At 34.3% G+C, this 27,627-nt stretch overlaps 1 protein-coding gene across 1 annotated transcript in view; it reads left to right on the top strand.

Moving 5' to 3' along the window:
- Positions 1-24,909, top strand: part of CCDC141 (coiled-coil domain containing 141) — a 70,393-nt gene extending 45,484 nt beyond the window's left edge. The window contains exons 11-23 of the mRNA XM_035330878.1: positions 1,125-1,304; positions 2,183-2,305; positions 2,921-3,109; positions 3,394-3,573; positions 4,656-4,805; positions 10,268-10,408; positions 11,464-11,652; positions 13,272-13,455; positions 14,641-14,750; positions 16,581-16,685; positions 17,367-17,447; positions 19,911-20,794; positions 22,756-24,909. Coding sequence (XP_035186769.1) covers positions 1,125-1,304; positions 2,183-2,305; positions 2,921-3,109; positions 3,394-3,573; positions 4,656-4,805; positions 10,268-10,408; positions 11,464-11,652; positions 13,272-13,455; positions 14,641-14,750; positions 16,581-16,685; positions 17,367-17,447; positions 19,911-20,794; positions 22,756-23,029 — 2,790 coding nt within the window. The 3' untranslated portion in view covers positions 23,030-24,909. The remainder of the gene's footprint in view (positions 1-1,124; positions 1,305-2,182; positions 2,306-2,920; positions 3,110-3,393; positions 3,574-4,655; positions 4,806-10,267; positions 10,409-11,463; positions 11,653-13,271; positions 13,456-14,640; positions 14,751-16,580; positions 16,686-17,366; positions 17,448-19,910; positions 20,795-22,755) is intronic.
- The last annotated feature ends 2,718 nt before the right edge of the window (positions 24,910-27,627 follow it).

Below are 27,627 nucleotides of genomic sequence, written 5' to 3'. Positions count from 1 at the left end.
CCCAGGTCCTTCTCCGCCTGGCAGCTCTCCAACCACTCATCTCCCAGAAGAAGCATATATTTAAGTGCAGTATATGGTTTATTTTACTTCCACGAAGAATTATTCTTTACCAATGCAGTGTATGAAGTTCTAATAAAATGGGTGCTAGAGCTGCTTCCTTACAGATAATCTTTCCTGGTGTAGTTACATTCTTTCTTGGGTTCAGCTGGATTGCCTGGGCATCCTTATCTAATTTTTCAACACCTCTTCATGATTGATTGGTTGAGATTTGCATACAATCATTCCCTAAGCCATGCCTCCTGAACTGATCTCAATTAATGTGGATAGCTTAGATACACAGCTGTTATTTCTGTTTTCATTGGAGAGATTAGAGAGCAATTACAATGAGCTGAGAGGGTGAGAAGGGGGAGATGGTCATGATAACATACAGGAGCAAGTAAGATGAGCTGGAAAAACCTACTCAGAAAAGGTATTCAGGCAGTTAGTGTGGGCTAAAGTGTGTGCAGGCATACAAGACAGGCATAGATAAGATAGTGTAAAGTCAAGCTGAATATGTCCCAATATGATGTCACTTAAAATCTGAATGTGTATTCAAATGTTCTCTCTAAAGACCTCAAGTGTGTTGCCACCATATTTTCTGCTATTCTCTTCTCATGATACTCTTAGGTTGTACTTTTTAAGTGTCTGGAATGATACAGATCATACTAGTAATCTACAAACACTTTTCTTAAAAGAGAAATTCTGAAATGAGAAAAGCAGAAAGAACATTACCAGGTTTTCTACAGTGCTTCTGATAAAAAGAAGCTTTTAGCACAGCTTCTGTGCTAAAAAGAGGAAAAGGCACCGATATTCAAGCTTCACTGCTGCTTTGATTATCAGCACAGAGTGGTCTGTTCTTCGTCCCCTTCACTTTCCAGCTGCTACTCCTCAGAAGTAGGTTTTTGGGTAGTTCTGTCTATTCAGAAATTATTTAAAGACACCTAGAGTATCAGAAATTTTCAAAGAAAGTATGGTAGGATAATTGCTTTTTATTAAGTTTTGTTGAGACTTTAATGAGTTTTTAATTGCATTTTTTTTTGGTAAAAATTCAAATATGGGAAAATGTGTGTTTATTTATTTGCCAGGCAAATGAGAGCTTAATATTAAAAGTGGAAAAAATTGTACAAGTAACAGAAGATACCATTATTAATCTGAGTAAAAGAAAGAAAGAGCTGAATGATCTTTGGGCAATCTGGAATTTTAAAATTAATCAAGTAAAACCCATCAAGCAACAGTGCTTGATGTTTAAAGAACAACTAACTAAGGTAAGTAAAAAAGAAAGAAAGCAACTGCGACAAGCATTTCTAGATTATTACTGGTTTGTCTGTGACACTCTCATCAACTATTATAGGTATCGTTTAAGAAAGAGAAATCATCGGTAAGATAATTCTCCAGAGTCTATTCCACCACTCAGGTAGTCATCAAAAAGCACAAAATGTTTTTGATTTTTTTGCCCTTATTCAAACATGTACAAGTCCTCATTTCAAATTTTCAGTTTTAGTCAGTTCTCTATACTACAGCAGAGGTGTTTTTTATATGTTTTTCCTTTTTTTTTTTTTTTTTTAGCACCATCTTGTTGTAATTTAAGTTAGCAAACTAGTCTGTGTCCTGTTAGTTATTAAATTCCAACAATGTTTGTAAGAACAGAGGATTGAAGCCTCCTTGGCAGAAGTACAGTGTGCAGTGTTCCTTAAAAGCAATGCTAGCTGTGCTAGTAGCAGAACCAGAGGCTTATGGGCACTGTTTATGTCTGGTGTGACTTACCACTAAACCACCACATCATCTGTTTTCACAAAGAATGCACTGTGTACATGGGTCCTCCCATCTCAGTGTATGAATTGTTTTTGTGCACTATGTTCAAGATCTCTTGTCACCCTTGTCAAAGTCAGAGGGTTTGAGACAGAGGTTTATAGCTGGGAAAAAAAAAGTTAAACTACATGAAAAATACAACAATCAACTTCAGAATCTTCAGAATTCCCCCTCCCGCCCCCCCCCCCCATTTTCCTCCTAGACTCTGATTTAAGGAAATTTACTGACAGCTTTTATATCTGGTTTGGGAAAGGTTCTTGTTACAAATTTAGATTTGGGTTTAACTATTTTTTTATTTACTAAAGAAATACTGAAATATCTGATTATCTTTTAGACTACCTGTGGGCTGAAGATTCTTCAAGAGGCTCTCAGGCTTATATCAACAGTTGATCTTGGAAGTGACCTTTGTATTGCCTTAGAACTACAAAAGCTTAACCAAATGAAACCGCAGTTTCAGGTGAGAAACAGGGATAGTGGAGTGCATGGTGGATCAAAACTTTTTTTTTTTTTTTTTTTTTTTTTTTCCTCGAGGAAATAACAACATTGACATTGCTTTTAGACAGAGTGTCTGGGGTCTATTTTACATTGTATATTGATTTTCCAGAAGGGAGGTTTCGTCTGTGTTGATGAGGTAAGGGAGAAGATGTTTTACCTTCAGCATCCACAGAATATCTTGTGGAATGTTAGCTGTGTATTGAAGTGGCACACAGGCATTGAGGTGGGGATAGTACAAGGAGATCATCAGCTTTACGCTTTGGAGTCAGAGCTAGTCAGAGGCTGAGGTATATCGTACTGAGTGTCCTGAATCCTCTGAATACTTTTTCTGAGTTTTAGCAAGTAGGACAGTCTCTTGTTCCCAGGAATGAGAGCTGGACACTGTTGTTTTGATTAAACGCTGTTTCTGGGTGATAGTTGTTATTCAACCTAGCAAAGAGTAAAGAACATGGAGAGTATTTTAAAGAGGCATTTACTTTTCCCTAAGATAATTTACTTTTCATAGGTTGTTTTATTTCATAAAATGTCAGAGAAATTGTGGAAAAGTATTTCTGTAATTTCTGCTCCTTTTTGCTAGCAACTGAATGCTGAACTTGAGTACATGATGAAAGTATTAGAATTGCCAACTCAGAAAGGATTTCCTGTGAAAGAGAATTCTGAGAGATTAAGTGAGCTTATTCATCTACATCAAATGGTAAAGAGCACAATGACAGAATATGATGAGATTTTCTACAAAACAGTTAAATTCCATCATGTTAAAAAAGAAGTGAGTATAATCTTTTAAAATACACCTTCCTTTTGTATCCGGTCTGTTTTTTTATATTGGCGTCTGTCATCTTTCCTTCTTCACCCAAATAAACAACATTACCCTGCGTGGTGATCAGAAACTTTGGATCTAAAACTGCATGAAATTTGGAGAATTTACAATAAAGATCTGAACCCAAATTTAATTACTCAAAATTTAGGTTAACAAGTTATGGATATGAAAGGAATAGTAAGCTTTCGCTCACATTCAAAACACACAGTGATTTTCAGTTTAATATATTCTAGCTGGAGTGTCTATCAAAATCAGGAGAACTGGATGTTCCTGAAATAACTGAAGGCCCTGAAGATGTGCACCATGCTAAAGCCTACCTTTTAAATGCTCGGACGAAACATGCTCGTATCAGACAGCTTTATAAACTGGTTATTTCCCAGGGAGTGGATATCTTGTCTGCAGTGCAGCAAACTGTGAGTAGAATTAGAATGATCTGTGAAATCAGGGATAAATATGAAACAAGATTATAGAGGTATTTTATTGGCTTTTAAATGTACAAAAATGTATTAATACAGTGAGAAAAATCAATATAGAGCTTCGAGAATACTTTCAAAAGAAAACAAAATATAGAATCTATAGTAGTTAATCATTTGAAGATTTCTGCTATGAGACTTTGCTGATATACAGCCATCAAATTAAACAAAACATCTGGGAATTATATTTATTCTACATTAGTTACTCTCACATTATGAATTGGTTTTGCCAAGAAGAAAACAATGGCATTTTTCAAATCTTGTTTTAATTTTTTAATGATCTGTGAACAGATTTTACATTGGAAAGCCTCAAAATAGGTTTGAGATAAGGAGGAAATTTAAAAATATAAGCGTTGGGGCAGGGAGAGAGAAAGCATGATTTTCTGTTCTCTAGTAATTTTTGTGCAGGTCAAGGCCCTGTTGGTTATTTCTTGAATGCCACACCAATGTATTAGACTCCTGATACATTTTAAAGGTTGTTTTACATATTTATTCTCCTATAAATAAAGGATAACAAAAGAACAAAAAGGAAATATAATGTGTTACCTTATTAGTGGATTCCAGACTTGCTTGTATTGTGACATGGATATAATTTAGAAATAAGTTATATATTCAGGGCAGGATCATCGTTGCCCTGTATTCATTTACTATAGAGAAAGCAAGACATTCCCTTCTGACCTGCTTAGGTTATCCATATTGCCAGCCTGTTCTTCAGGCTCTATGGCTTGGTTGGCAGCAGAAATGAGCTAAGATCCAAATGGTAAAGACTTAGAGTATTCCAATTTCTCTTGGCTCAGAGAAGATAGCACGAGTGAGTTGTGACTTTGTTTCCTGGAAATAACCCCCCAGAATACCAGTGAATGAAATGTCTATGTACTTGCTCTTGTTACAGGGGAGGTATAATAGTTTAATCTAACCCATTGTTACTATTTACGCATACTTTGCCTCAAAACAATTTTCATTTTACATTGATTGAATTAATGTATGCCCTGAATTTCATACTTTGTCTGTTCTTGGTTCAGAATTGCTTGAATGTTTCTGTAAAGAATCTGAAGCAAGAACTTGCTAGACTTGAGTGCGACAGCATTAACTGGAGTTCTAAAGCAGCTAAATATGAGGAAGAACTGTCACAGCATTTCCAATACTGTACCAATCAAGAGGAGATAAATGAGGTAAATGATATAAATACCCATTAAAAAGGCTATTGTATTCTATATGTATATATTACATATATATACATTACTGTTTACTGTTACAGGCTCTCTCTGTCAGCTTTATCTAAAATGTAGAGATCTTCAGATGTCTTCCTTATGAAGCTAAAGTTTGAAACAAAAGTAGAATTTACATCTCTTGCAACTGTTAAGGCTGTTTCTTGTACTATTAAGAAGTTTCAGTCTTTTAATGAGAAGTTCAGAATAATTTAGTGCTTGACATTTTGTCAGAAATTCAAGATGTGATGCTTAGAAAAAATGTTAGAGAAATATTCTGTGACATAATATATTAGAATTTATTATTATAGAACATAGGTTAGGAAAAATTGCTTAGTTAATATGATCATTAATTTAACATCTAGTAGGCCACACATAAATCCACTCACAATTTAGCAAGTAAAATGTAAAGACATTTGTCTCTGCAAAAATCAGTTTAGGAGAAATTTCCCATAAAATGGATCTTCCTAAAGTGATCTATTAAAATGCGAGGTTGATGGCATTAGCAACTGCACTTGATTTTCTGTAGATGGAACTTCTGGACATCCATAAAGTACAGAAATTCTTACCTGGAAAGATTTCATAGAATCATTTCATAGAGTCACAGAATTATTCAGGTTGAAAAAGCTCTCTAACATCTAGTCCAACTTTTAACATGGTGCTAAAGTCCACCACTAAATTTCACACTAATATTCCCAGAAGTGTGAAAAGTGTAGTAGATACACAGGAGGTGGTGTTTTTTTGGAAACAAAGACATTGAAAGTTATTTTTTCTTTATGTTTCAGTGAGTAAATCCAGACCTGAATAAAGCAAGACTATATTTTCTCAGAATCACCAACAATGAGGTGATTGAGATTTCTGTCCCAATTATTTTAATGAGAAAATTCTTTCTTTTATTTTACAAAGTATTTATGTTTGTGAAAATAACGTAAAGGGTAGTTTGAGAGAACATATAAATATATATATATATTTAATCTCAACGGCTGTTCTACTCCATTGTCAGTTATAATCTGAATGTGTTGCACCCTGTGATGATCTGTGCCTCGGTCTCCTGTGATGTAAATTCTTGAGTGATGGTATAAGGTGATTAGGATGTCAGGAGATAAAGTAGAAGCGCTCAGGCTGAGGAGCCATGCAGTAGAAATGAATGAAAGCATGAAGTACCTAAACAATAGGTCCCATCATGCTTTGCAGTGACACAGTAGATCCAGAATATTTGAAATTTGAATGTAACCATTCTGTATAGGTTAATACATGTTACATCCAGACCTACTTGAATGTTGAGTGTAATCTAACAGAAATATAACTTGCCCTGGGAATATCTTTCTTTAATTATATCCCATTTCTATTGAAAGTTAGCATAGAAGATACTTCCTAAACAAAGCTAGACCAGTATACTTGTATATACATCAATCCACTGCTATTTTTCTTCATTTTTTCATTGTTTATAACTGTGTTTAGAGATAAAGAACAGACATTGCAACAAACTAAAAGTTATGAGTATTCACTTGAGTATTTTATATTCTGTTAATTTTAACATCAGAAGTTAGTCTGAATATTTCTAGTATTTAAAATAATTGCTAGAATTAAAATAATTATATTTTCCATCTACTATGTCTAAGAAAACAAGTATTTCATTTTATGTGCCAGCAGCAAGCAGCAGCTGCTCATAGCTGTCACAGAGTAAACAGCCAGCCAGACAGCTTAGTTGTGATTTACCAGTGTACAGAAACTTTAAAATTGACAGAAAATATTTGAAATTGTGATGTAAATGTATAAATTCACATACATTTTAAGTACATACAAATAAGACATTTGGCGATTAGGACTCACTGGTGTTTGAAAATACCATACTTAAGTCAGAGTACTTTACTAGTTCTGTGTGTTTGTAACATATTAGTACTTTTATGAGAAGCACAGAAACAAAAAGTTAAAGCATAGGATGCATAGAGTGGGTTTGGAAATAGTCTAGGAGGACAGAACAGTAAAATGTATGTCTTTTGTGTGCTTTTGCTAACTTAAAGAGAATTTACAAAGGCCAAAAAAGGTTTTATGCTTCCTACATCCTGGTAAAACTTAAAAAAGCTCTTACCACCTTTGAGATCTGCATTTGTAAATTTGGGCCTCCAGCTTCACTAACTAGCTTGAGTAGCAGCTTCTGAAGAGCCACAGCTCTACGCAATGTTACACAGGAATGATTTGTGAAAGAGATGAATCAAGCCTCATATAGCTAAATAGTTCATTGAATCTGCTAATGAGATTAACAGTTTCTTATAACCCTCTTATAACATTTTGTAACCTTCTTTTAACATGATAACCCTCGCACTTCAAAAGCCTTTTCACTTTACAAATAACATTTATGTGTCTGCACAAAACTTAGAGTGACTGATCCTGAAATAGGTTCTCTGCTCTCCCCAGCCATCTCAATTCTTTCCTTTCCACTTCTTTATACACTTATGGAAAGATATACTTATTACTGAAGATAGGAATTTTAACCATAGACAGTAATAAGCTATCTTAGTTCATTAGGCAGTAGGAGCTGATATTTCTTAGATTACTTAAATTACTTAGATTTCTTGAATTACAGTTTTCAACTTGTAATTTATAAATGTTTGTGGTCACAGAATTAAATAGCTATTAATGATTTGAACAGCACTTTTTCTTACTTTCCACCTCCTGGCTGGCTTTACTTCCGCCTGTTCTTTAATCTTTGCCATGCTGAAAATCTGTTTTTAGCAACGTACTTTCATGGACTATTTTGATTCCTAGTGCTACTAAAAGTTTTTTGTGTGAATAAAAAAGGAAGGATAAGTGGTTAATGACACTGAAGTACCTCCTGGAAAGATTTACACAGAAATCAAAATGTTTTAGTGTTTTTTGTACTGTTAACAAAAACAAAAATGTTTAAAGCAGTTTTATAGCTTGCTTTTTCATTTATTTCATAATTGTGTGATAAATCTTAGTAATTGGCATCTAAACCCCTCTCCACCCGTGACAGGCCAACTATAGTTAGGAACAGCTGCTGGATTAATGACTATGACACAATGGAGAAGTCACAAAGTTCCATTAAACTTGGCTGAAGTCACTGAAGCATATTAGGATGTATATAGACTTAAGTTATTCTCATTATATTTTTCAGGAAATAGTGAAAAATTGAGATATGGTCAGATTTCTGTTTTCTAAAAATTGAGCCATATAGCCTTGGTACAGTTGCTGCTGTTAACAGGCACTGGATACATACACTCTGAGAGGATAATATACAAATCTGAGCTGAAACTGGTTTTCCACTGAGGCTAAAAGAGAAAAGTGACAGCAGCTGCAGACCTTTGACACATGAGCCATCATATCTGAAACAAGGCGATCTGATTTCACATACTTCTTTGAGGAGAGCTGCTGTCCTTATAACCGATCACTAGCTTATGTATGTGCCTAAGCCAGTGAATAAACTAAAATAAACTCTTGATCATCTCGTTTTCCTCAAAATTAAATCAGCAAATAAGGCATTTGTGTTCTGAATACAAAATACTGTTCTACAGAGGTGGTTTTATTAACAGAATACTGTTAGGTAGATTTATTATTCTGCATACTTAGGTGCAATAAAGAGTGTAAACTAATTGGAGATCACAGTGTAGGTGATAGAATTCCCTTCCTTTCCATTACACTGAGTGAATACCATCTGTCTGTTCAGTGTTGAAATAATGTGAGAGAATCCCACTAGATGAAATGAAAATGAAAAGAATATCTCTTGATGGATTAACATTAGTATGTAACAATAATGATGAATTGCTAGCTCTCCCAATAACAGCAACTGCAAAATGAGCATTCATTACTCTCTGGATTTGGAGGGGGGGATAAGGGAGGGTAGGGGAAGAGAGATCTGTATAACGTGCTTCAAATATTTTAACTAAATATCAAATTGTGGGTGTCACCTAAACTTTTTAACATTAATCAAGTAAGTGATTTTACTTATTTTTATCTGGAAGAATAAATCCTAAAGTAATAGTTCTAGTTTCCTAGAACTTCATCAGTATTATTTTTATCATTCTGGATTTTTAAAATATTTCATAGATTGAAGAAAATATAGCCAAATTCCGTCTAAGTAACAGAAAAGTTCTTCAGAAAATTTAGCAGAACTAAATTTAATATTAATTATCTCATAGAATCATAGAATGGTTTGGGTTGGAAGGGACCTTAAAGATCATTTAATTCCAACCCCCCTGCCATGGGCAGGGACACCTCCCACTAGATCAGGTTACTCAAAGCCCCATCCAACATGGTATTAAACACTCCTAGGGATGGGGCATCCACAGTTTCTCTGAGGAAGTCTCAGCTGATAGGTTCCCCTGAAAATTCTGGAAAGGCACTAGTAGTTCATTATCAGAACTACTAATTCATAATTTATATTACTACAGTAATCAGTTCCCCTTATATTGAATTTGCTGTACCAAGCCAATGCTAGCTGGTAAAAATACTGTCATGGTACCATGTTTATGTAGCAGTAGATGAGTGAGGTTTTATTTGTGTGTCTGTTAGGCAGAGTTGCTCTGCTACCATACAGAACAGTTACTTAAAATGTAGGTGCTCGTATAATTTACATCCTGATTCTGCAAAGAACCAGATTCATCTTTGTATGCTGTGAATAATCGTGCTGAAATGTTTGAACATTTTGTTTGGACGTTGTCAAATTGAGCACCTATGTAACCTCTTCAGAAGCAAGGTTTCCAGTCCTATTCCATTGCTAATAACTGTTGTTTATTTGCATCTTATTTCCTCACAAATTTTATTACATATTAGTCCATAGCTGCTGTAGTATAAGGATTATAAAATCACTGAACAATTTAGTTTGGGAGAGACTTTATCTAGTCTTGAAATAGACTCATAATCTATCTATCAACTTTTCAGACTACTGAGTATTAGTTCCCAGTCTAGTGATAAATTCCTATTAGGAGAAAAAAAAAAAAAAAAAAAAAAAAAAAAACTGTAATGAAGGAGAAAGGTACTATTTGTAAATATTGTAAAATGATGTTTTTCTCTGCAAACTAAGTGTGGGTATATGTTTACACAGCTACCATTTCCACCAAATGTAGTACTGTATGTGTAAGTCACCTGTCTGTAGTTGAAGTCATTGAAAGCTCTAGGACAGGATGGTCTGAGCAAGGATCTCAACTTTTGAGTCAAACCTTTTTAACTCAGCCACTCTGGAAACAATACTCAGCAGTCAGACTGCAAAAATTTTGATGTAGCAAGATTGAGTTTCCACTGCTAGAAAAAAATCTGAGGAAATAAGGATGTTTTATGAGATGTCACAGCGTTAATAATTTCTGTATTAAATTCTCAGTGTTCAGATTGTGGACAAAAAGCTCATGGAAAAAAAAATACATGCACATGTGCTGATTTTTTACTGACAGATATGCTTATTCTTTCAGCTCAGAGAATCATTTAAGGATCTCAAAAAGAAATTCAACAATTTGAAGTTTAACTATACCAAGAAAACTGAAAAAGCTCGAAATTTGAAAGCACTTAAAATACATATTCAGCAAGTTGATACATATGCTGAGAAAATACAGGTAATGCTAGAAATACCAGTCTTGATAAATGCTTGACTGGTCTTGAAATGGTCTGTGCTTAGCAGTAAGAGATAACACAAAATGTATTGAGTTTCCCTTTCACTAAGCTTGATATCATCCCCGTCTCAATCACTAAGACATATTTCATTGTTCTGTTCCTTTAATTCTTCAGTAAAATGATCTCATCCCAACTGCTGACTTCCTAAAGTTCAGTCCTTTTATCCTGTTTATCCTGTTGTTTTTTTTTTCTGCATAACTTTTTATTCTTTCTGCCTCTATTCCTTCATGACGTGTGACCTAATTTTCTCTCTCCTTAAAATAAATAAATAAATAAATAAATAAATAAATCATACATCCTGTCAAAATTATGAACAAATGAGCACATTCCCTTTTGTATCCGTTTTCCTTGCTCATTTCATCATGTAAGCTTTCATAGCCCTTTTCTGAATCCATTGCCTAGAGCTGATCATGTTTATGGCACCTTAGAGCCCTTCTCATTAGAAGTAACCTTTCTTGTTGATTTTATCTACAAATGAAAATTCTGATCATAGAATCAGTGGGGTTGAAATGGACTTCTGGAGATCATCTAGTCCAAACTCCTTGGTCAGAACAGAGTCAACCACAGCAGATTGCTCTGTGTAATGTCCAATATCTTGTGCAATATGCTATTATTGTAGGGCAAAAAAATGATTTGGTTTAAATTGACTTGTATCCAGTTGAATTAAGAGCCTGAAGGATTAGTAATATATATATATATATATTTAATTTGCAGATTCAGTGAATGTTATTTTATTCAAGATCCCATGTCTTATTACCAGATATATTTGTTCATAAACTGAAAATTTAATTCAATTCCATATTTAACAAATAATTATATTGATTTCAACCACATTGTAGATTTGCTTTGCTTTTGGAAATGCACATTATACTTACTTGTCATTTTAAAACATGGAAAGAGAATTAGATGTGTATATTTTTCATACTCTTTTAACTTTTTATTTCTAAAAATAGAAATATTTTTTTGTGGTGTTTAACATTGCTACATCTTTAAACAGGTTCTTAAAAAGAAGATGGATAATTTAGAGAAGAAATTCATTGACTCTGCAGCAAATGAACTTAATGGTAGAGTCCTCCTGGGGTCAATTAGTGAGTTACAAAAACAGTTGAGTGACTTTGGCAGAGTTGTGGAGGATTACAGTCAAAATCTGAATCTCATGGAACATCTGCAACAGATGATGGAAGAGGTACTAGTAAACCTGAGATCCTCAGTGTGGCTGTAATAGTGATCCAGGACTGGGGTAAATAAAAGTGCTTCTAAATACAGGTGTAATTTGTGACTTGCAAAGGTTTGGAAGGTTACAAAGGGTTGCTAAAAATCCAGATTTTCTTCTCTTTTCTCTTTGTAACTTTGTAGAGAAAAGAGGAAAAACATGCAACTTGACTATTCTTGCACTACTGTGCATAACACCAGGTTTCAGCTTAGTTGTGATCATATTTTTGAGCTCATCTACAGTAGGTGTATTCCGGGGCATTCTTTGATAGCAGCCAAATGACAAGAGACAGGTCATCACAATACCCAGTTGTCAGGAAGAGCTGTCTGTGAAGTGTGCAATTTTGGAATTGAAATTTAAAATATTCAGTAAATTAACAAAAATGTAAAATACTGAATATCTTAACACCTTTTTTTTTTTTTTTAATACTCATGCTTGGTAAACGTACTTTTTTTTTTTTTTTTTTTTTTTTTTTTTGCCTGTAGCACAGTCTAAGTCTCTGGGGGGAGAGACTAACTTAATATATCTGAGTATCTGATATATCTGATATATCTGAGTATATCTTAATATATCTGAGTACTGCCTTAATGTTGCCATATTTTTTAAAAAAGTTTGTAACAGTATTTTCCCTTGTGCCACACTGCATTGGTGCATCTGCTGTGAGTCAAGCACATTCCTTTCATGGCTGTTTATTTTTAGAAATAACTCTGTTCAAATCTCCAAATTCATCTAAATGTCTGAATAAATTCCCTTAATTCTGGATCACAATACTAAAGTATGTTTTAAAACATGTTTTCATTGTCCAGTGATCACATAAATGTGTTATTTCATCTGTTGTTAGCAAAAGAAATTTAAGTTGTACATTTTCATTGTTTAACATATTCCTTGCCCAGGCTTAAACTTTGGAGAGCAGAACTTATTTTCCAGAGATAAACTTCAAGATGTTTTTTACTCATTGTGAAGTAGCACCTTTTACTTGTTTTCTTTCAGAGGATATGCGTAGTCTTAAACGATGATTTTAATGGTAATTAAGTATACTGATTGTTAGCTGCTTGCCATAATTATGTAATGCAGATGATATTGAGTGAGTACCAGATTCAGTTCTCTCAGTATTGTTAACCAAAAGTGTTTATTAAGGGTACGTTCTAAAGATCTTTTTTGTAAGTAGAAAGATTCTCAGCATCTTGAATGGTTGCTGAGAGTAACTCTATTTGCCAGCAGACTAAATCTAAGCAATCTTGCTGCCCTTACACAGGTATAACTGTGGCCACGATCTGAAGTCTGTGAAATTAGACAGTAGATGCACAAAACAGAACTCAGAAGTAAAACACGCTGCAAAAGATTTAACTAATAACTTTATGGATCTAATGATTAAATAAAATGTAGCAGCTATTAATACTTACAACAACATTTGTAATGAAAAAATGTTTTCCAGGTTAAATTGTGATCACAGTATTTAAGGCATAGTATATGCCACCGAAAGCAAAAAAAAAAAAAAAAAGTCTAAGAGTAGTCCAGTTTATTCTACAAAATCTTGAACTGCTGATAATTATTCATTATAATAGTGTTTTATCCTTCTCAATCTACTTTAGTGTCAATTTTGCTTTGAAGATGTGAGTGCAACAGTCGTTAGAGTTGGCAAGTATTCTGCAGAATGCAAAACAAGAGAAGCAATAGAGACTCTCTACAAGCAATTCAATAAGTTTATTGAGTCTACAGTGCCTCAACAAGAAGAAAAAGTTCAGCAGATTATAGACCTGGCTAAACAGTTATATGGTGAGGAGCTGTCTGGAAATGTTGAAAAAATAAAAATAGAAACTCAATAGCTTAGGACAGAAGGAAGAGGATTCTTGGATTTGTTGATTTAAGAAGAAAAAGTGTTTGAAAGTATTGACTAGAAGAGGTGAAAGACTTCAGAACAAATACTTAAAAAATATAAATATGAAAGTACTAAATAGTCTGGTAGCTATTTGGGTTTCCATATACAGACTGAGTTCGCCCTGAAATTTAAATGTGGATGTCCACGTAATATTTTTGAGCTTGGAATTAAGGCTTCATGGCTTATTGTAATTCATAATAGACCAACCCTTTGAAGTCAAAATATATTAGAGAGTTATACTTCAGTGTTGCATGAATTTTTACATTAATATTGTAAATAGCTAGTGGAATGTGATTGCTAACTTTATTAGCAAAAAAAAGTTGGATTGTTCTGTAAATATTCAATGTGCAATTGTATTGATTTGTAATGTTGACTTGTTGTTTGAAAAGAATGAAGGTCAGTCAGCTTCAGGTATTTGTTTTTTTCTCCAGCTCAAAATGTTTGTATACCTGTTGAAGTTAACTTTATCTAAAAATAAGGTATCCATCCAAATGTGAAAGGATAATGTGTAGCCTAGAAAGTCAACTAGTAAATATGATAAGATTTCAATGCTGTGTTTTTAAATTCTTCTAATTTTATGTCAAAAAGACTATTTAGAGAACCAATCACCTTTTATCCTTCCTTCCCTCCCTCCCTCCCTCCCTTACCTTTACCCTTACCCTCCCTCCTCTCATACTCTCTTCTCCATTCTTTTTTTTTTTTTTTTTTTTTTTTAATATCTTATAGCAGAGATCTAGGTGTCTTCTAGCTATTAGACCAATTATAGGTCTAATAGTTTAGGAGACACTTTGAGGGCAGTGGGTTTTTTAAGCAATGTCACTAATCAGACAGTAGTAATTCTGATCAAGGAGAAGCCCAATAGAAGACATGCGGATACTGTGAGGTTCAATCTCAAGTAAACTAGTAATAGGTAGGAAAACACATTGTTCTGCATCATAGAACTCCAGCAAAAAAACACAGAGAAAAATATAATTATTGCATGATATGGAGGATATAATATATATTGAATGTTAAATGTCTATCTGAGGCATTTGGGGTTTTGTTTTCCATAAAAGAACTTCTGTGTTATTTTGTCTTTGCAGGTTTTGAAGAAGGAAAGAAGTATGTTGAAAAAGCTGTGTCAAAGTACAAAGAAATTCTTAATTCTGTTGATGATTTGTGTAGATCTCTGAGAGAATTTAAGGAGATTCAGGTATTTTTCTTTTATCTGGAGAATATATTTCATCTGCATGAACATATCAGGTTTAGTGTCTGAATCAGTACTTTTAACAGGTCATGTATGGGAGTGTGAAACATTTCTTGGTTCACTTTTCCATTACCTGAAGTAATTATTATAAATCAATGAAATGCCACTTCTTTGGACACTAGATACTCATTGTGTGCTTTTTTTTTGTTTGTGGTCATTGTTTTGTTTTGTTTCCTGGACTTCTTTCAGACCTGTTACTGCTTTCAAGTAACCTTTAGGGGAAAGTGTCACAATTTTATTTAAATACCTAGACAAATACTTTTTTCATATTTCTTTTTTCCTTGGTACTGAAATATAGAACTGCCAGATCTATAGAATGCAAAACAATGCAGTTTATTACATTATAGGAAAAATTATCCCCAAATACAAATCATGTCAAAACCAAAGTCATTTAAATTTAAAAATCCTGACTTATAAAGACAACAACAAATGTATTAATTTTGTATTCTGGTACACTTCTTTAAGCATACCTAGGTAAAATATATAAACTCAGCCGGAATTATGGAAGACAGTTGGAGGGATAGATTTCTGTAATAATGACTCAGTCTACTCCATTCCTCAGTCTCAAGCCACATTCAGCAATAGATGGTGGGGTAACTTTGTGAAGTTAGAGTTAGAGGCTTAAATATCCTGGTTTTGTTTGTGTTGAATGCTGTTTCACTTTTCTTTGGTGGAATTTTTCATTATTTCTTAATGAAAAGAAATAATGAAACTGATCAACATTCAAATTATCCATTAATACTCTCAAAAGCAATAAGAGATGCCAAAAGTACAAATGAGTTCCAAAAGTCATTAAATGAATGGATAGAAACTTTGCCTTTCATTGCTAGCATAAAGAAAATTGAATATAAATAACAAGTATCTTCTTCAAGGTTCTCCTTCTAGTTCACACGTACATAATGGTACAAAATGGTATTTTGTGCAAAGCGGTAGTACCTGGTTCTGTCAGAACAGGGCTTCATCTTTTGTTCTCTTTTCTTAGCTCAATACAATGTAATATTTGACTAATTTTGATAAATGTAAAGCTATCTCTTTAACAGAGGTTTTTGGAGAACGTTTTCCTTTTCCTCACACACAATCATTCATAAATTATTTACTGATTACTTTAACCTTTCATTTATGTGATTCTTGGAGATGATTAAAAGAAAAAATACTTCTTACCTAAAATGAATATTATCAAAAGGGAATTTTCTGCAATAGAAAGTCATTATGCAACTTTTTTCAGATGAAAGATTTTTTTTTTTGGTATTATATAGAGTATTCTGAGATTCTAAAACTAATATTTTTATTGTTTTCCACTGCATCTCAATAGTTGATATCTAAATCTTACGAGAAATCAGTCAGCAAATTATCCAGACAAATAGACACCATGAGTATGCAATGCCATGGATAGTAATTCAATTTCCTGTCATTTTTAAACTAACACATTGAAAGAAAAATGTCATATTGCCTATCCCTAATTTTCCTTTTCTTTTATCAGGTGCAAATGGGTTCCTCAGATTCTTGTCCACCCATTTGAGTTCCTCAGTCTTTAGTGTCCTATGCTTTCCCTACCTTGAAAAAGATCCCCTTAGCTTTAAAAATGATATTTTTTTTTTCTTATCTAGGAAGGAATAAATCAGGTGTGGCATATTTTTACCATAAGCCATATACAGCTGTACTGATGAAAGGACACGTCTATTTTTATTGTTTAACTACACTACTGCACAGAGCATGAGTAACCACCAAGTACTACATTCTGTTGTGTATAACCTTAGTTTTCTTTTCACATGGCAGAAAGATGAGTTTACTGAAGAGTTGGTTACTGTGCAAAAAGAAGAAAGAAATAGCCAAGATGTGTGTGAGGCTGTTACAGATGAAGCAGAGGAAAAAAAGCAGCAGGTCAGTTTTTTTATTATTATTATTTAATTATTATTGTATTTATTTTTACCAGAATTTATTTCTTAAAAGATTTTCTGCATTACTGGAAACTTTATTACTTTTCAGGCTTGAGCTTCCCTGAGCTTCCCTGAAATTGAATGCTCTCAGTGTAGTCTTGGTATTTTAATTTCTATTTCATTTTTTTTAGATACCCCTTTGCCCTCCATCCAATGCATATATTCTTCCTTACTCACTTTTTATTTGGCCTTTTTACTCATCTATGTATCTTCTCATCCTCTCCCAACAGAGCACCACTTTTATTTTTTATTTTTTTAAAAATCTTCTTTTCATACTCTCTTACCAATTTTCCAATGTGGTACTATTGCCACAGTGTACATAACACAGCCACCTTATGTTTGACCATTCCTCCTTCCTCAAGGGAGAATACATTATGCACTCTCCTTAAGGGAGACTTAAGGGAATATAGGAAGTAATAAAGGAGACTGCTGTTAGCATTTCTCAGAACCCTAATAGTCATATAACCTCTAGTGACAAGGTATGGAAGTATTTGTATTATAAGTAATGTGCTATGAGTAAAGACTCATAGCTTAGAACTTGAACAAATAATGGTGGGAATTAAGATACTTTGAATCACTGAGGTCTTCATCAGAAAAAAAAAAAAGATAAACATTTTCATTTCAGATGGGATCAGATATATTACTTACAAATCCAAAAAACGTTAGTGAGAAGAGAAACAACATGTCTCCTACCAACACTGAACAGGTATCCGCTTTTCATGTTGAGATTTATTTATTTTAAATCATATTGATGGGCATTCTTGTGCATTCTCAAAGGAATTTTACTCCTTGTTTCATTGCTTGTCAGAAATAACACATTTTTACAGACATTAATGGGCTTAGATTCTCTTAATTACAGTATTAGAAATCCAATACAAAGCCAGAATTGCTTCACTTTTGCAGAAGTGTGAATAACAGAAAAGCACTCATAGCAAAACCACGATGGAACAAAACTACAGCTGTCAGTAGTTCAGTATGATGACATCACACAATCTGCTATACTGTTGGTATGATATTATACACAACTAAACAGCAGAAATCAACATCAAATAGTTTACTTCCCTCTCACATCAAAACACTTTAGTTACATTTCAGATGCCCAAATACCATGCAACAGAGATGGTAAGTTCTGAAGTATGAATTGCATGTTGAAGATCATGCACAAAAGCAAATTAGTTATTAGGTATGTATTAGAATGGTAAAAGTTCTAGAAGACAAATGTCTTATTTATGAATACATGGTAAATGAATGTGAAGGATTTCAAATTGTCAATGAATAAATGTAGTCTTAGAAAGACAGGCTTTACATATATATATATATATATATATATATATAAAATTGACTTTAATTCCTTTATCTTATAGAACATTTTGATGCCTTGGGGTCTTGGTCTGCAAAAGTAAATAATTCACTATGTGAAATCTTTCATGAACATGTGAATGGATGGTAGTATATATAAGTCTTTACAAAGGTAGGATACATTAGCAATTGATTTAGAGCTCTAAAATTTCAATTTTGCAAGCTGATAGTGTAGACCAATACTACAAGACATTAAATTGTGTTTTATAGAGATTCAGCTAACATTAACATTCTCTTCAGTTGAATACAGAATATCCTCTTCTCTGCTGCTGAGCCAAAACTGAGTTTAATTAACTTTGTCACCTCTGTTCCAAGCCAATGAGAGTTTCACCATTGACTTGTAGCCTAGATTTCACTCAGAATTTTGTGTCTGTTCCAAAAAAGCCACCCTCCAGAAAATCACCTCACCCAGCAGATGGCCATAGCTCTATTTCCTATTTTGCTAGGCCACAGCCCTGTCAGTCCTTGTCAGATTGCGCATCAGCTGCCAATGGAAGAAGTGAAGGGTATGCAGAACAGTAAATATCAGATGTGAAGTATGGCAACTATGATACCTCCACTCTTTTCATCACTCCATACTTCACTTAAAGAAGTAGCAGCTTCTTCTTATTAGAGCTTTTCTGTCTTCCATTTTCATCCCTTCTGAGAAAAGACCTGGCCCACTCCCAGCCTCTCATCCAGTGAGCCAGCCAACAGTATATAATTACACTTCTGCGAGCTATTTTTGCATTATTAATTTGCTTCACTAATAAGTAGCACCCTCTAGAAAGTGGGTGCTTCTCGTGCTTATTTAATTGCAGTATCACACTAGAGTTGAAAGACCTCATGCTGCCAAAGCCTGACAGTTGGCTCACTGCCCACCTGCAATTTTTTTTCACCAGCACAACAGCAATTTCCCTAGGGTCATTTTGCAGCAGTGTTTGGAATAACTCTGCTCTATTCTGTAGCCCACCCCCCAGATGTGTTGCCCATGAAACTGGCAGCACAGCCCTGCACTAGGATACTTGATTAGTTAGTGGAGGACTCCAACATTGTTTTGGCTTTCCCATAGTTGCCCAAACGTATGTCAATGTGTGCACATATGCATATGCCCTTCAACAGGATCATTAATTTCATTCAGACAGTAGAAACTGTCAGTTTGGACATTTTGACTGATGCTTTTTACATATACCTGCTCAGAATGTAATATTCTTGAGACTCTTAACTTAATGTTTAATTAGATTTGGTTTATTAAATCTGTTAGTGCCATTCAAACTATAATAGCCTGATTTTTGCTGCCAAAGTGTCCATTAAAACTTAAATTAAGAAAGACTAAATCTTGAATATGAGCAGAATATGACCTCAGATAACAGAAGTCCAGTAACTTAGCTGTTAATCTATTTTTCGTATGTAACTGTTTCCCATTGAGACGTCATTATGCTATCTCCTTTCACACACACACACACACACACACACACACTACAAATGCTCTTACAAAAAGCACTCTCATAAAAAGAGCAGGAAACCCACAAGTTGTCATTTGTTTACGGAAAGAGGTACTTTTATTGTTACTGCTGTATTAAGTTCTTGTACTATGTGTCCTGCTAGTCCATCCAAACAGTTAGAAATTCCAGTTAACTTCTGCAAACTTCTCTAATGACTATCCTTTCCTCATGTTTTCTCCTGCTTCTCAGAATAATTAAGCTTAATTAGAGGAAATATTTCAAATATTGTTAATAGCTTCTGAATGAAAAGGTGATGCTTAGAACAATAACTCTTTCTCTCTCTGTTTTTCTTCTTTCACTTCTGTTCTGTCCCCTCCTAATTTAAGGAGAGGAATAAATTGGCTGATATTCCAATTATCTGCCCAGCTGGTAAGGATCTTGTTTCACAGGATACAGAGCTGTCATCTTCGGCCAAAGAGAAGAGCTTACAGACTGAGTTCCTGGCAGAAGAAATACCCTCCGGAGATGAATATGAGTGTATATCACCTGATGATATCTCTTTGCCACCGCTTTCTGAGACACCAGAATCCGTCTTATTTTCTGAAACAGAGCTAGAAGAGCAGTGCTGTTGTAGTTCTCATAATCTGCATGCCAGTTCCTATAGCTTGCAAATACAGAAAAACACTATTGATAAAAAGTTGATGGAAGCATCTGATCTCTTAACAAATTCTGCTTATGCTGATGCTACAAATTTTAGAACGGAAATTCCATCTGATCAGTTTGAGAAGTTTTATATCTCTTCAGCAGATTCTGATCCAAAAGTCAGAGCAGAATTTCCTTTTGCTTATAGTTTACGAGCAATATCTGAGGCTAGCACTGTTTCCTGCACAGTGAATGTCAAACCAGTATATAGCATGAGGAGTGAAGTGTGCAAAACACATTTGCAACACCTTGAACTTCGTAAAAGCATGGCAGAAGCACAAGAACAATTGCATGACTTGAATAACTGTACTAAAACCCAGGACAGGCTGCATGCTTTGCCTGATGCATTCTCAGGTTTCATGTTTCAATCAGACACCACCAGAAGCTGTCAGAGGCAGATGGTTACCCGAGAAGAGATTAAAAGTGCATCAGAAAAGAACAGCATAGCCAGCCTAACTGGACAGGCGCCTAACTTCTCCCAGCTTCTGTCTAATGTAACCGTCATGGAAGGTTCTCCAGTAACCTTGGAAGTAGAAGTAACAGGATTCCCAGAGCCTACACTGACATGGTGGGTAGCTTATAATGAGAAAAACTAAATATACCTATTAGTGAGGCACACTGAACCACTTATATCTATATTCATTAATCTATAGACTAGAATAAATGGTTTGTATCCTTACCACTCCACAGTTCTGCATGTTTCCCACTTTCAAAATTGTTTTGACAATTAACCTACTTGAAATAATCTCTCTGTACTTAACTTTATGAATAATGAGAATATCAAACAACTGCAAGCATATCCAACATTCTTTGAGCACGTACGTCAAGAACTTTTTATGTTCTAGGCTATAACATTCCACTTGATCAGTAGTGTCTTAAAAGAAAGGCTCAATCCAGATTTACTGTAAGTAATTCATCTGCATTGTTTCAGGAACTTGTCACAATATACAGACAGACACAAATATTTATAGTCACTATGTATAGGGGTGCACACATTTATATATAAGTGAAAGAGTTGTCAAAACAAGCCGAGTTTACAGGTTAAAAAACCAAAACCCTACTGTCTAGCGTCTACACTATGAGTACTCATTTTATATGAAATACTTGCTCTCTCTGTCTCCCACTCTGAATCGCTACATTTCTAATTAGACTTCTTTATACTCTACTGTGAGAAATACAGATATTGTAATACATCTTTTAATATGACTTTTCAAAAGTTCCATGCAAGGATAGATAGGGACTGAAAGAGGAGGCAGAATTCCAAGATTACAGTGTTAGTCCTGTATTTGCTGGCCTATTTTTCATAAACTTTTACCTTGTTTGCCATTCCTTCACTTATTCCATTAGACTTTCACAGTGGAGGCCTTCCTTTAATGGATTAAAGTAAGATATGCCTCTTAATAATCTTAACTTGAAGACATTTTTAATACTACACATGTAAAACATTTATATTGTGCAGAAGACAAAACAAGTAAACTATAAACTCTTAGTAAGCTGAATTTTCTTCAATAGCACTGAGAAAAATACTGGACTCTGCATCCTTGGTGGTATACTCTGTTGGTATCAATAAATTTAAATCCAATTTTTCTACACTTTGAGGAGTATTGCTTGTGAAACAAGGTACCTTCATTTTTTTTTTTAATCATAAGAAAGCATTAATTTAGATCAAAAGTATGTATCCTGATGATACATGGTCTTTTTAAGAATAACATTCAAATGAAAGCATTTTTCAAATAATAAATTTATGAAAATATAAAATTAATATGTTTGTGATAAAAAATTGTATGGTAACACCAATACCATGTATTTTGTACTGATGTAGACACTTTGTTGGATGTATAGTTGGAAAATCATGTTTGCATTTGGATTAGGTTAAAAACAGCTTATACGGAAACACTATCAGGCAAGAAGAGCCAGAATTTTCTCTCACTTCCAATTTATAAATCAGGAGTCAATACCAGTACATGGTGACTGATCCTCAAGTGTTAGAATATGACACCAATTTTCTGAAATAAGTCATGATACGTTGTTCTATCCTGTCTATTATGTGAGCTAAGTAAACGTAAGTGGGCTCGGGTAGAGGAATAGGTCCTTGATTGTTCTTTATAAAGTAATTTATAAGACAGAAAGGTTGTATGTTGCTTGTGCGTTTAAGATGCTATTTCCCATGATTTGAATATGGATTGACTGAACACCTTACTAGTAAAAATGTTTCAGCACAAAATTGAGGGGACAGGCCTTACTGCTACTCTCTCCTTGATTACTGCAGTGAGATAACTGGGTGACTTGTCCATGTAAAACCATTTTCAGAGCCACGTTTTCTAGTGTTAAGATTGTTTTCTCCAACAAGATGAATAATTTAAATATGCATCCATATTTTTATATAACTTGGAAAAAGGGGGATTGAGAGCATGACAGTGAACTCTCTCTTGCTGCCAACTTTGTGTTATAGCGGTTTTCTGAATTTGGAAGTTTCTGCTTGACATACAATGATACAAATCTGACTTGAAAACTGACTCTCTGCTTCAGGTACAAGAAGGGCCAGAAACTGACTGCAGATGAGCACTTAAAGCTTTTACAAAAGGAGACAAAGCATACTTTACTCATTCAGAAGGTGTGTGATAAAGATGCTGGCCTCTATGTTGTTCGGGCTAAAAATTCTAGTGGCACTATATCATCAAGTGCCATTCTCCACGTGAAAGGTAACAGGCGACCTATTACAAGAATAGACTGGATAATGCTGTGTGTCATCTATGTTAGCATATCACTAATGTACTGGCTATTCACAGAACTACAATATTGACTGCACTGGACTTAATTCTCACATGCTAAGGCAACATGAAATTTATTGTCCTACACTGAATCTTTCACCATCTATACCAAACTACTGTTATGTCACACTTGGTATATTGCTTGTTTCTTAATACCAGTATTATATGATTATTTTCCTTTCTCATAGTGATATTGAGATAAAAATAAGTTACAAAAATTTTCTAGAATCTAAGACCTGGTTTTCCATTCTAAATATGTTGGCAATATGAAATGTTGAAAACAGTTTTAATGGCTATTATATGTCAAAATACACCCAGGTAGTGCGCTCAGATCAACATATTTTTTGATACAATTTTTGATGGGGATGGAGGAGGGCACTGAATTTTATTTTAAACATAAGATTTATTATTTCCAATAACATTTTTCTCATCTACCTTTATTTATATATTTTTTTATCTGTAAGGTAAAGCTTCTTAGTATAAAATGGTAATATTCATGATTGCATTGTCGTAGATCAGATTTAAATTTCAGTCTCATTCCAGAGGATCGTCTCCACAAATAAAAGCTGCAGTAGTTCCAATAGAGATGTGATAATCTGCACTACAGAGATTTGACCCAGAATTGTCAGGATTTGTGTAAGCAGCACTTAGCATACAGTAGAATGAAACCTGCAGATGTTTACAAAATTAGACCTTCCAACATACCATCTGCTTAGAGAGATGCTTGTGATACTTCTCTGCCTTCTTATAAAATTAGAATTATAAATATTTATGATAGTTCTCCATATTGTTAATATATAGGAAAAGAAAAATAATAGTTTATGACATGAGCATTTATGCACATTTAAAAATTTTAATGCACTTATTTCAAACAATCACATTGTAGAAATACTCAAAAGTATACTCACACCAAAAAATAAACTAATTAAAAAAATATCAGTCAAATAGAATTCTTCTGTAACTTCAAAGTAGTTAATCCAAAACAGAAATTTATCGACATATTGCATTTCATTCTTGACCAGGATAGCCGTAGATGTTATTTATTAAGTACTTTGCTTAAATATTTGATAAAAGCAACATAACTGCTAGTGGAAGAATTCATTCATAAATCCTTAAATGTCATTTGAATCCTTCTTTACTTCTAGTATTTGTTTAAGTAAGGTAAAACCAATTTGAGAGAAAGACACATGATTTTTCCTGCATCTTTGATTTTCATCTTTCATATTGTGACTATGGCGGTGTGTAAGAAAATTTAGAGGAAATATTTACTTTCTCTTCCACATTTTGCTGAAAGAAAATAAGCCTTCTACTGTGCAGCAAGCTGTGAGAAGAATACCTATTGCAAATTGTAGGGCGTCAGTGAAATTGAACAATGGCATTTAGATATTTTGGCCAGTGATTGTAACTTTATTAAAATTCCTGTAACTTTGATTAAGGGAATACAACCGCACAGCTATAAGAGGGAGCTGGAGGAAGAGGAGAGGAGGTGTTGAGCAAATGGCAGAACAAAACATTTACCTAAACCCTGAATGAACAATTTTCTGAATTCAGTCATCTCCTGAAAAGGTTGATCCATTCTCCCAGCTATAAAAATCACTTCTCTAAAATTTTACTTTCCATTTCACAATAAAACTATTTTTAATTAGTACAATTTTGAATGTTTCAATTTTCATAAAAGTAAAATTCAGTTTAGTGTGCTTATGCCCTCGTGATATTATCCGCCTTTTGTAGTTGTTACAAACATTCAGCAAAACCTTTGTGAGCAAGCTGACTTACCTAACTGTTCATTACATTAAGTAGTATTATGGTAAGAACAAACCCCACATGCCTCTCCTACACGCTGTAAGGTTTTGTCTGCTGCACAGCTGCCAGTGCTTAATAATTGTATCCTGTTTATAACACTTTCTGTTTGAAAAAAAAATCTTAGGTGATGGCGGCCTTCAGTGCTCTGTTTTTTGTGATTCTTCCAGAAGCCCATCATTTAAAATTAAAAGTACTCATGAATGTTGTTTTGATTTGCTTTCTGCTTTCTAGCTAACTTTACAGAACACTCACATCACTTTCCCAGGCATTTTTGCCTTCAGTCTTGAGGCTAAGTTTATGCACCAAGGAAGGAAAAAATAAAAGGGCGCCCCCCCCGGGCCCGCCCGCGGCCCCCCCCCCCCCCCCCCCCCCCCCGGACAAAAAAACAAGAGTGAAAACAAAGATTTTCTCTTCTGCTGTGACACTTCCAGGCCTTTGAATTAATCACTAACTGTCACAAAGCTAGTACCAGAGTCATAGCTCTGTAGAGGCTGGACTCTAGAGGCTGTTTTAATGTGTGGATGCTTCATCTTGAAAACTACAGAAAGTTCAATGCTAGAATGATCATTGTTCTGTCATCTTTATATGGTGAGTGGGTGAGTTCAGCACAAAGTTGACTTTTTGGTTGGAGGAGAGCCACTTGTGGAGCAAAACAGCAATGCAGGGTGAGCTTCTGTCCTTCAGGAGTCAAGGATTCTAACCCTGTTCAGAAAATCTTGTCACAACCCCACTTGTAGTTCTATCAAAGTGAAAAATCTTGAACTTTTCGTCTTGTCATGGAGCAGAAACTAGAGGTAGCTAGGATATAGACTGGTAGTCAGATCCAATTGCTTGATAGCAGTTCAAGAAAGACTATTTACCATTTACAATAATCAGCTCTATGAGGCAACAGACAACTCCTAGAGGGGTGTTCTTTCTCCTTCCTAACGTACATCCAGACTGAGGTATCACAAGGGAGCAGCTATGCAGACCTTTTCTCTCATACACATTTACATTAAATCTGTTTCTGCTCTTATTCTTAATGTTACTTAAAAGGCTTTAGAGCAAGCAGAATAGATCTCAATTACTTGGTTCACGTGAGATTTGACAGACAATATCGAAAGCTAGTTTGCAAAATTGGGTGAGAGAAAGCTTTGAACCCAAGTGGGATTTATTCAGTCTTTTCATTATTATTATTATTAGAAACTAACCAGTAATGTTATCTGATATTGGAGTTTGGGTTACACACACTCCCAAGCATAGCAAGGAAGACTGTAATCTTTGCTCTAAGAGAGGAATAGATTAAAAGATGCTTCAGAGCAAGTGCGTAGATTTTGTTCAAACTGTTGCAAGCCTATGCTCTGTGTGCTTATGAACAAGTATATTCTACCTTTTACAGTAAAACTCTGCATATGTATCATGCTTCATATTTCTAGTCTTGTATACTGAACTTTTTGCCTCCCTTTTGCCCCCCTTTGCAGAAAAATATTTAAATCTAATTTTGTTCTTCTGAGTTACAGTTTAAATAATTCATGAAATGAGGATTGTTGCTAATGATTGTGTTTTCCATATTTATTTTTATACTTTTCCATATTTATTTTTATCTTTTTTTAAATCATATTTTCAAAGTCCTATTGGTAGCTCATATACTGAACAAGATATGGAAGTAGTTTATCTTAATGGACTTTTTAAAGGCATTGCTATTTGAGTCTTGATTTGGGATGATAGTCCAGAAGACTTTGCAGATGAGGAAGCTGCATTGATGTGATGTCCCTGTAGATCACTGCTACGATATGGTGTTGAAACACCATCCATGCTCAATTTTGTTGGCTAGAGAAGGACAGTCTTAAGCTACTTCTGTCTAGGAAGTCACTAAAGATAAGCTGCCCTCTGACTGAAAAACTACCAAGGAAGAATGGTAGTGAAAAGCCACTCTTGTTGAGGTTAACACTCCTTTTCCAGATTGAACCATAATAATAACTGACAAATTCTGTAGCTCAGATTTCAACAGATCCTCACCAAATTAAAAAAAAAAAAAAAAAAAAAAGTCAATGGTGGTTTTGTCTCCAGCTATGTCAAGCAAAGACAAAACAAAAATTATTCTAATGGGGATGATTAGAATACTGATAACAGACTTTGAACACTGAGTAAAATTATATGAGTCTAAAGATTATATGGAAGACCTCAGTAGATTACCTGTCACCCAGGGAAGCCAGCTGCCTTTCTAAAGAAAGTAAATGTTAGTTTTGCTGTTCAATTCAAAAGCAGATGAAGTGGCTTATAATCCGTGCCCTTGCCAGCACGTCCACTTTCATTTTTACTCGAACATGTTATTTGTGAAAGAATTAGTTTCCTACTATTGGATTAAATCCTACAATTAAGCTTCTATTTAAATATTAAATAACATATTTCAAGTTGTGAAAAGAGAGTGAGATGCAAAGGAATCCAACTTTCAAAATCTAAGTATATAATTGTATTTAAGGGTGCACACAAGTATTGCATTCATGCTGTTACTATGTGACAGACAATGTGAAATAGTAAAAGGTCAAAACCAACATCTTGTCTTTTCTGAAAATACCATTTTTGCATAGTCAGATATAATTATTAATCAAAAATGTATAAATATAAGATAAATATACTGTAGCATGTCTATAGATCTTAAATCAGTGCAGAAGTTTTTAATTTCGTTGTTCATTAAAACTTTCCTCAGAGAATTTGGAAATTTCTGTGAATTTTAGATTAACAAAACTTGATTTTCACTTATCTCAGAGTGAGTACCATGTTGCATCCAATTTTAAATATTTTAAAATGTGTAATTTTTAATAGTTACGTTGATATCAGCCACATT

The sequence above is a fragment of the Oxyura jamaicensis genome, chromosome 7, assembly GCF_011077185.1.
Source record: "Oxyura jamaicensis isolate SHBP4307 breed ruddy duck chromosome 7, BPBGC_Ojam_1.0, whole genome shotgun sequence".
In the NCBI taxonomy this organism is placed as follows: domain Eukaryota; kingdom Metazoa; phylum Chordata; class Aves; order Anseriformes; family Anatidae; genus Oxyura; species Oxyura jamaicensis.
Note: the sequence above shows the minus strand (reverse complement) of the source record. Positions and strands in the feature narration are given on the sequence as shown.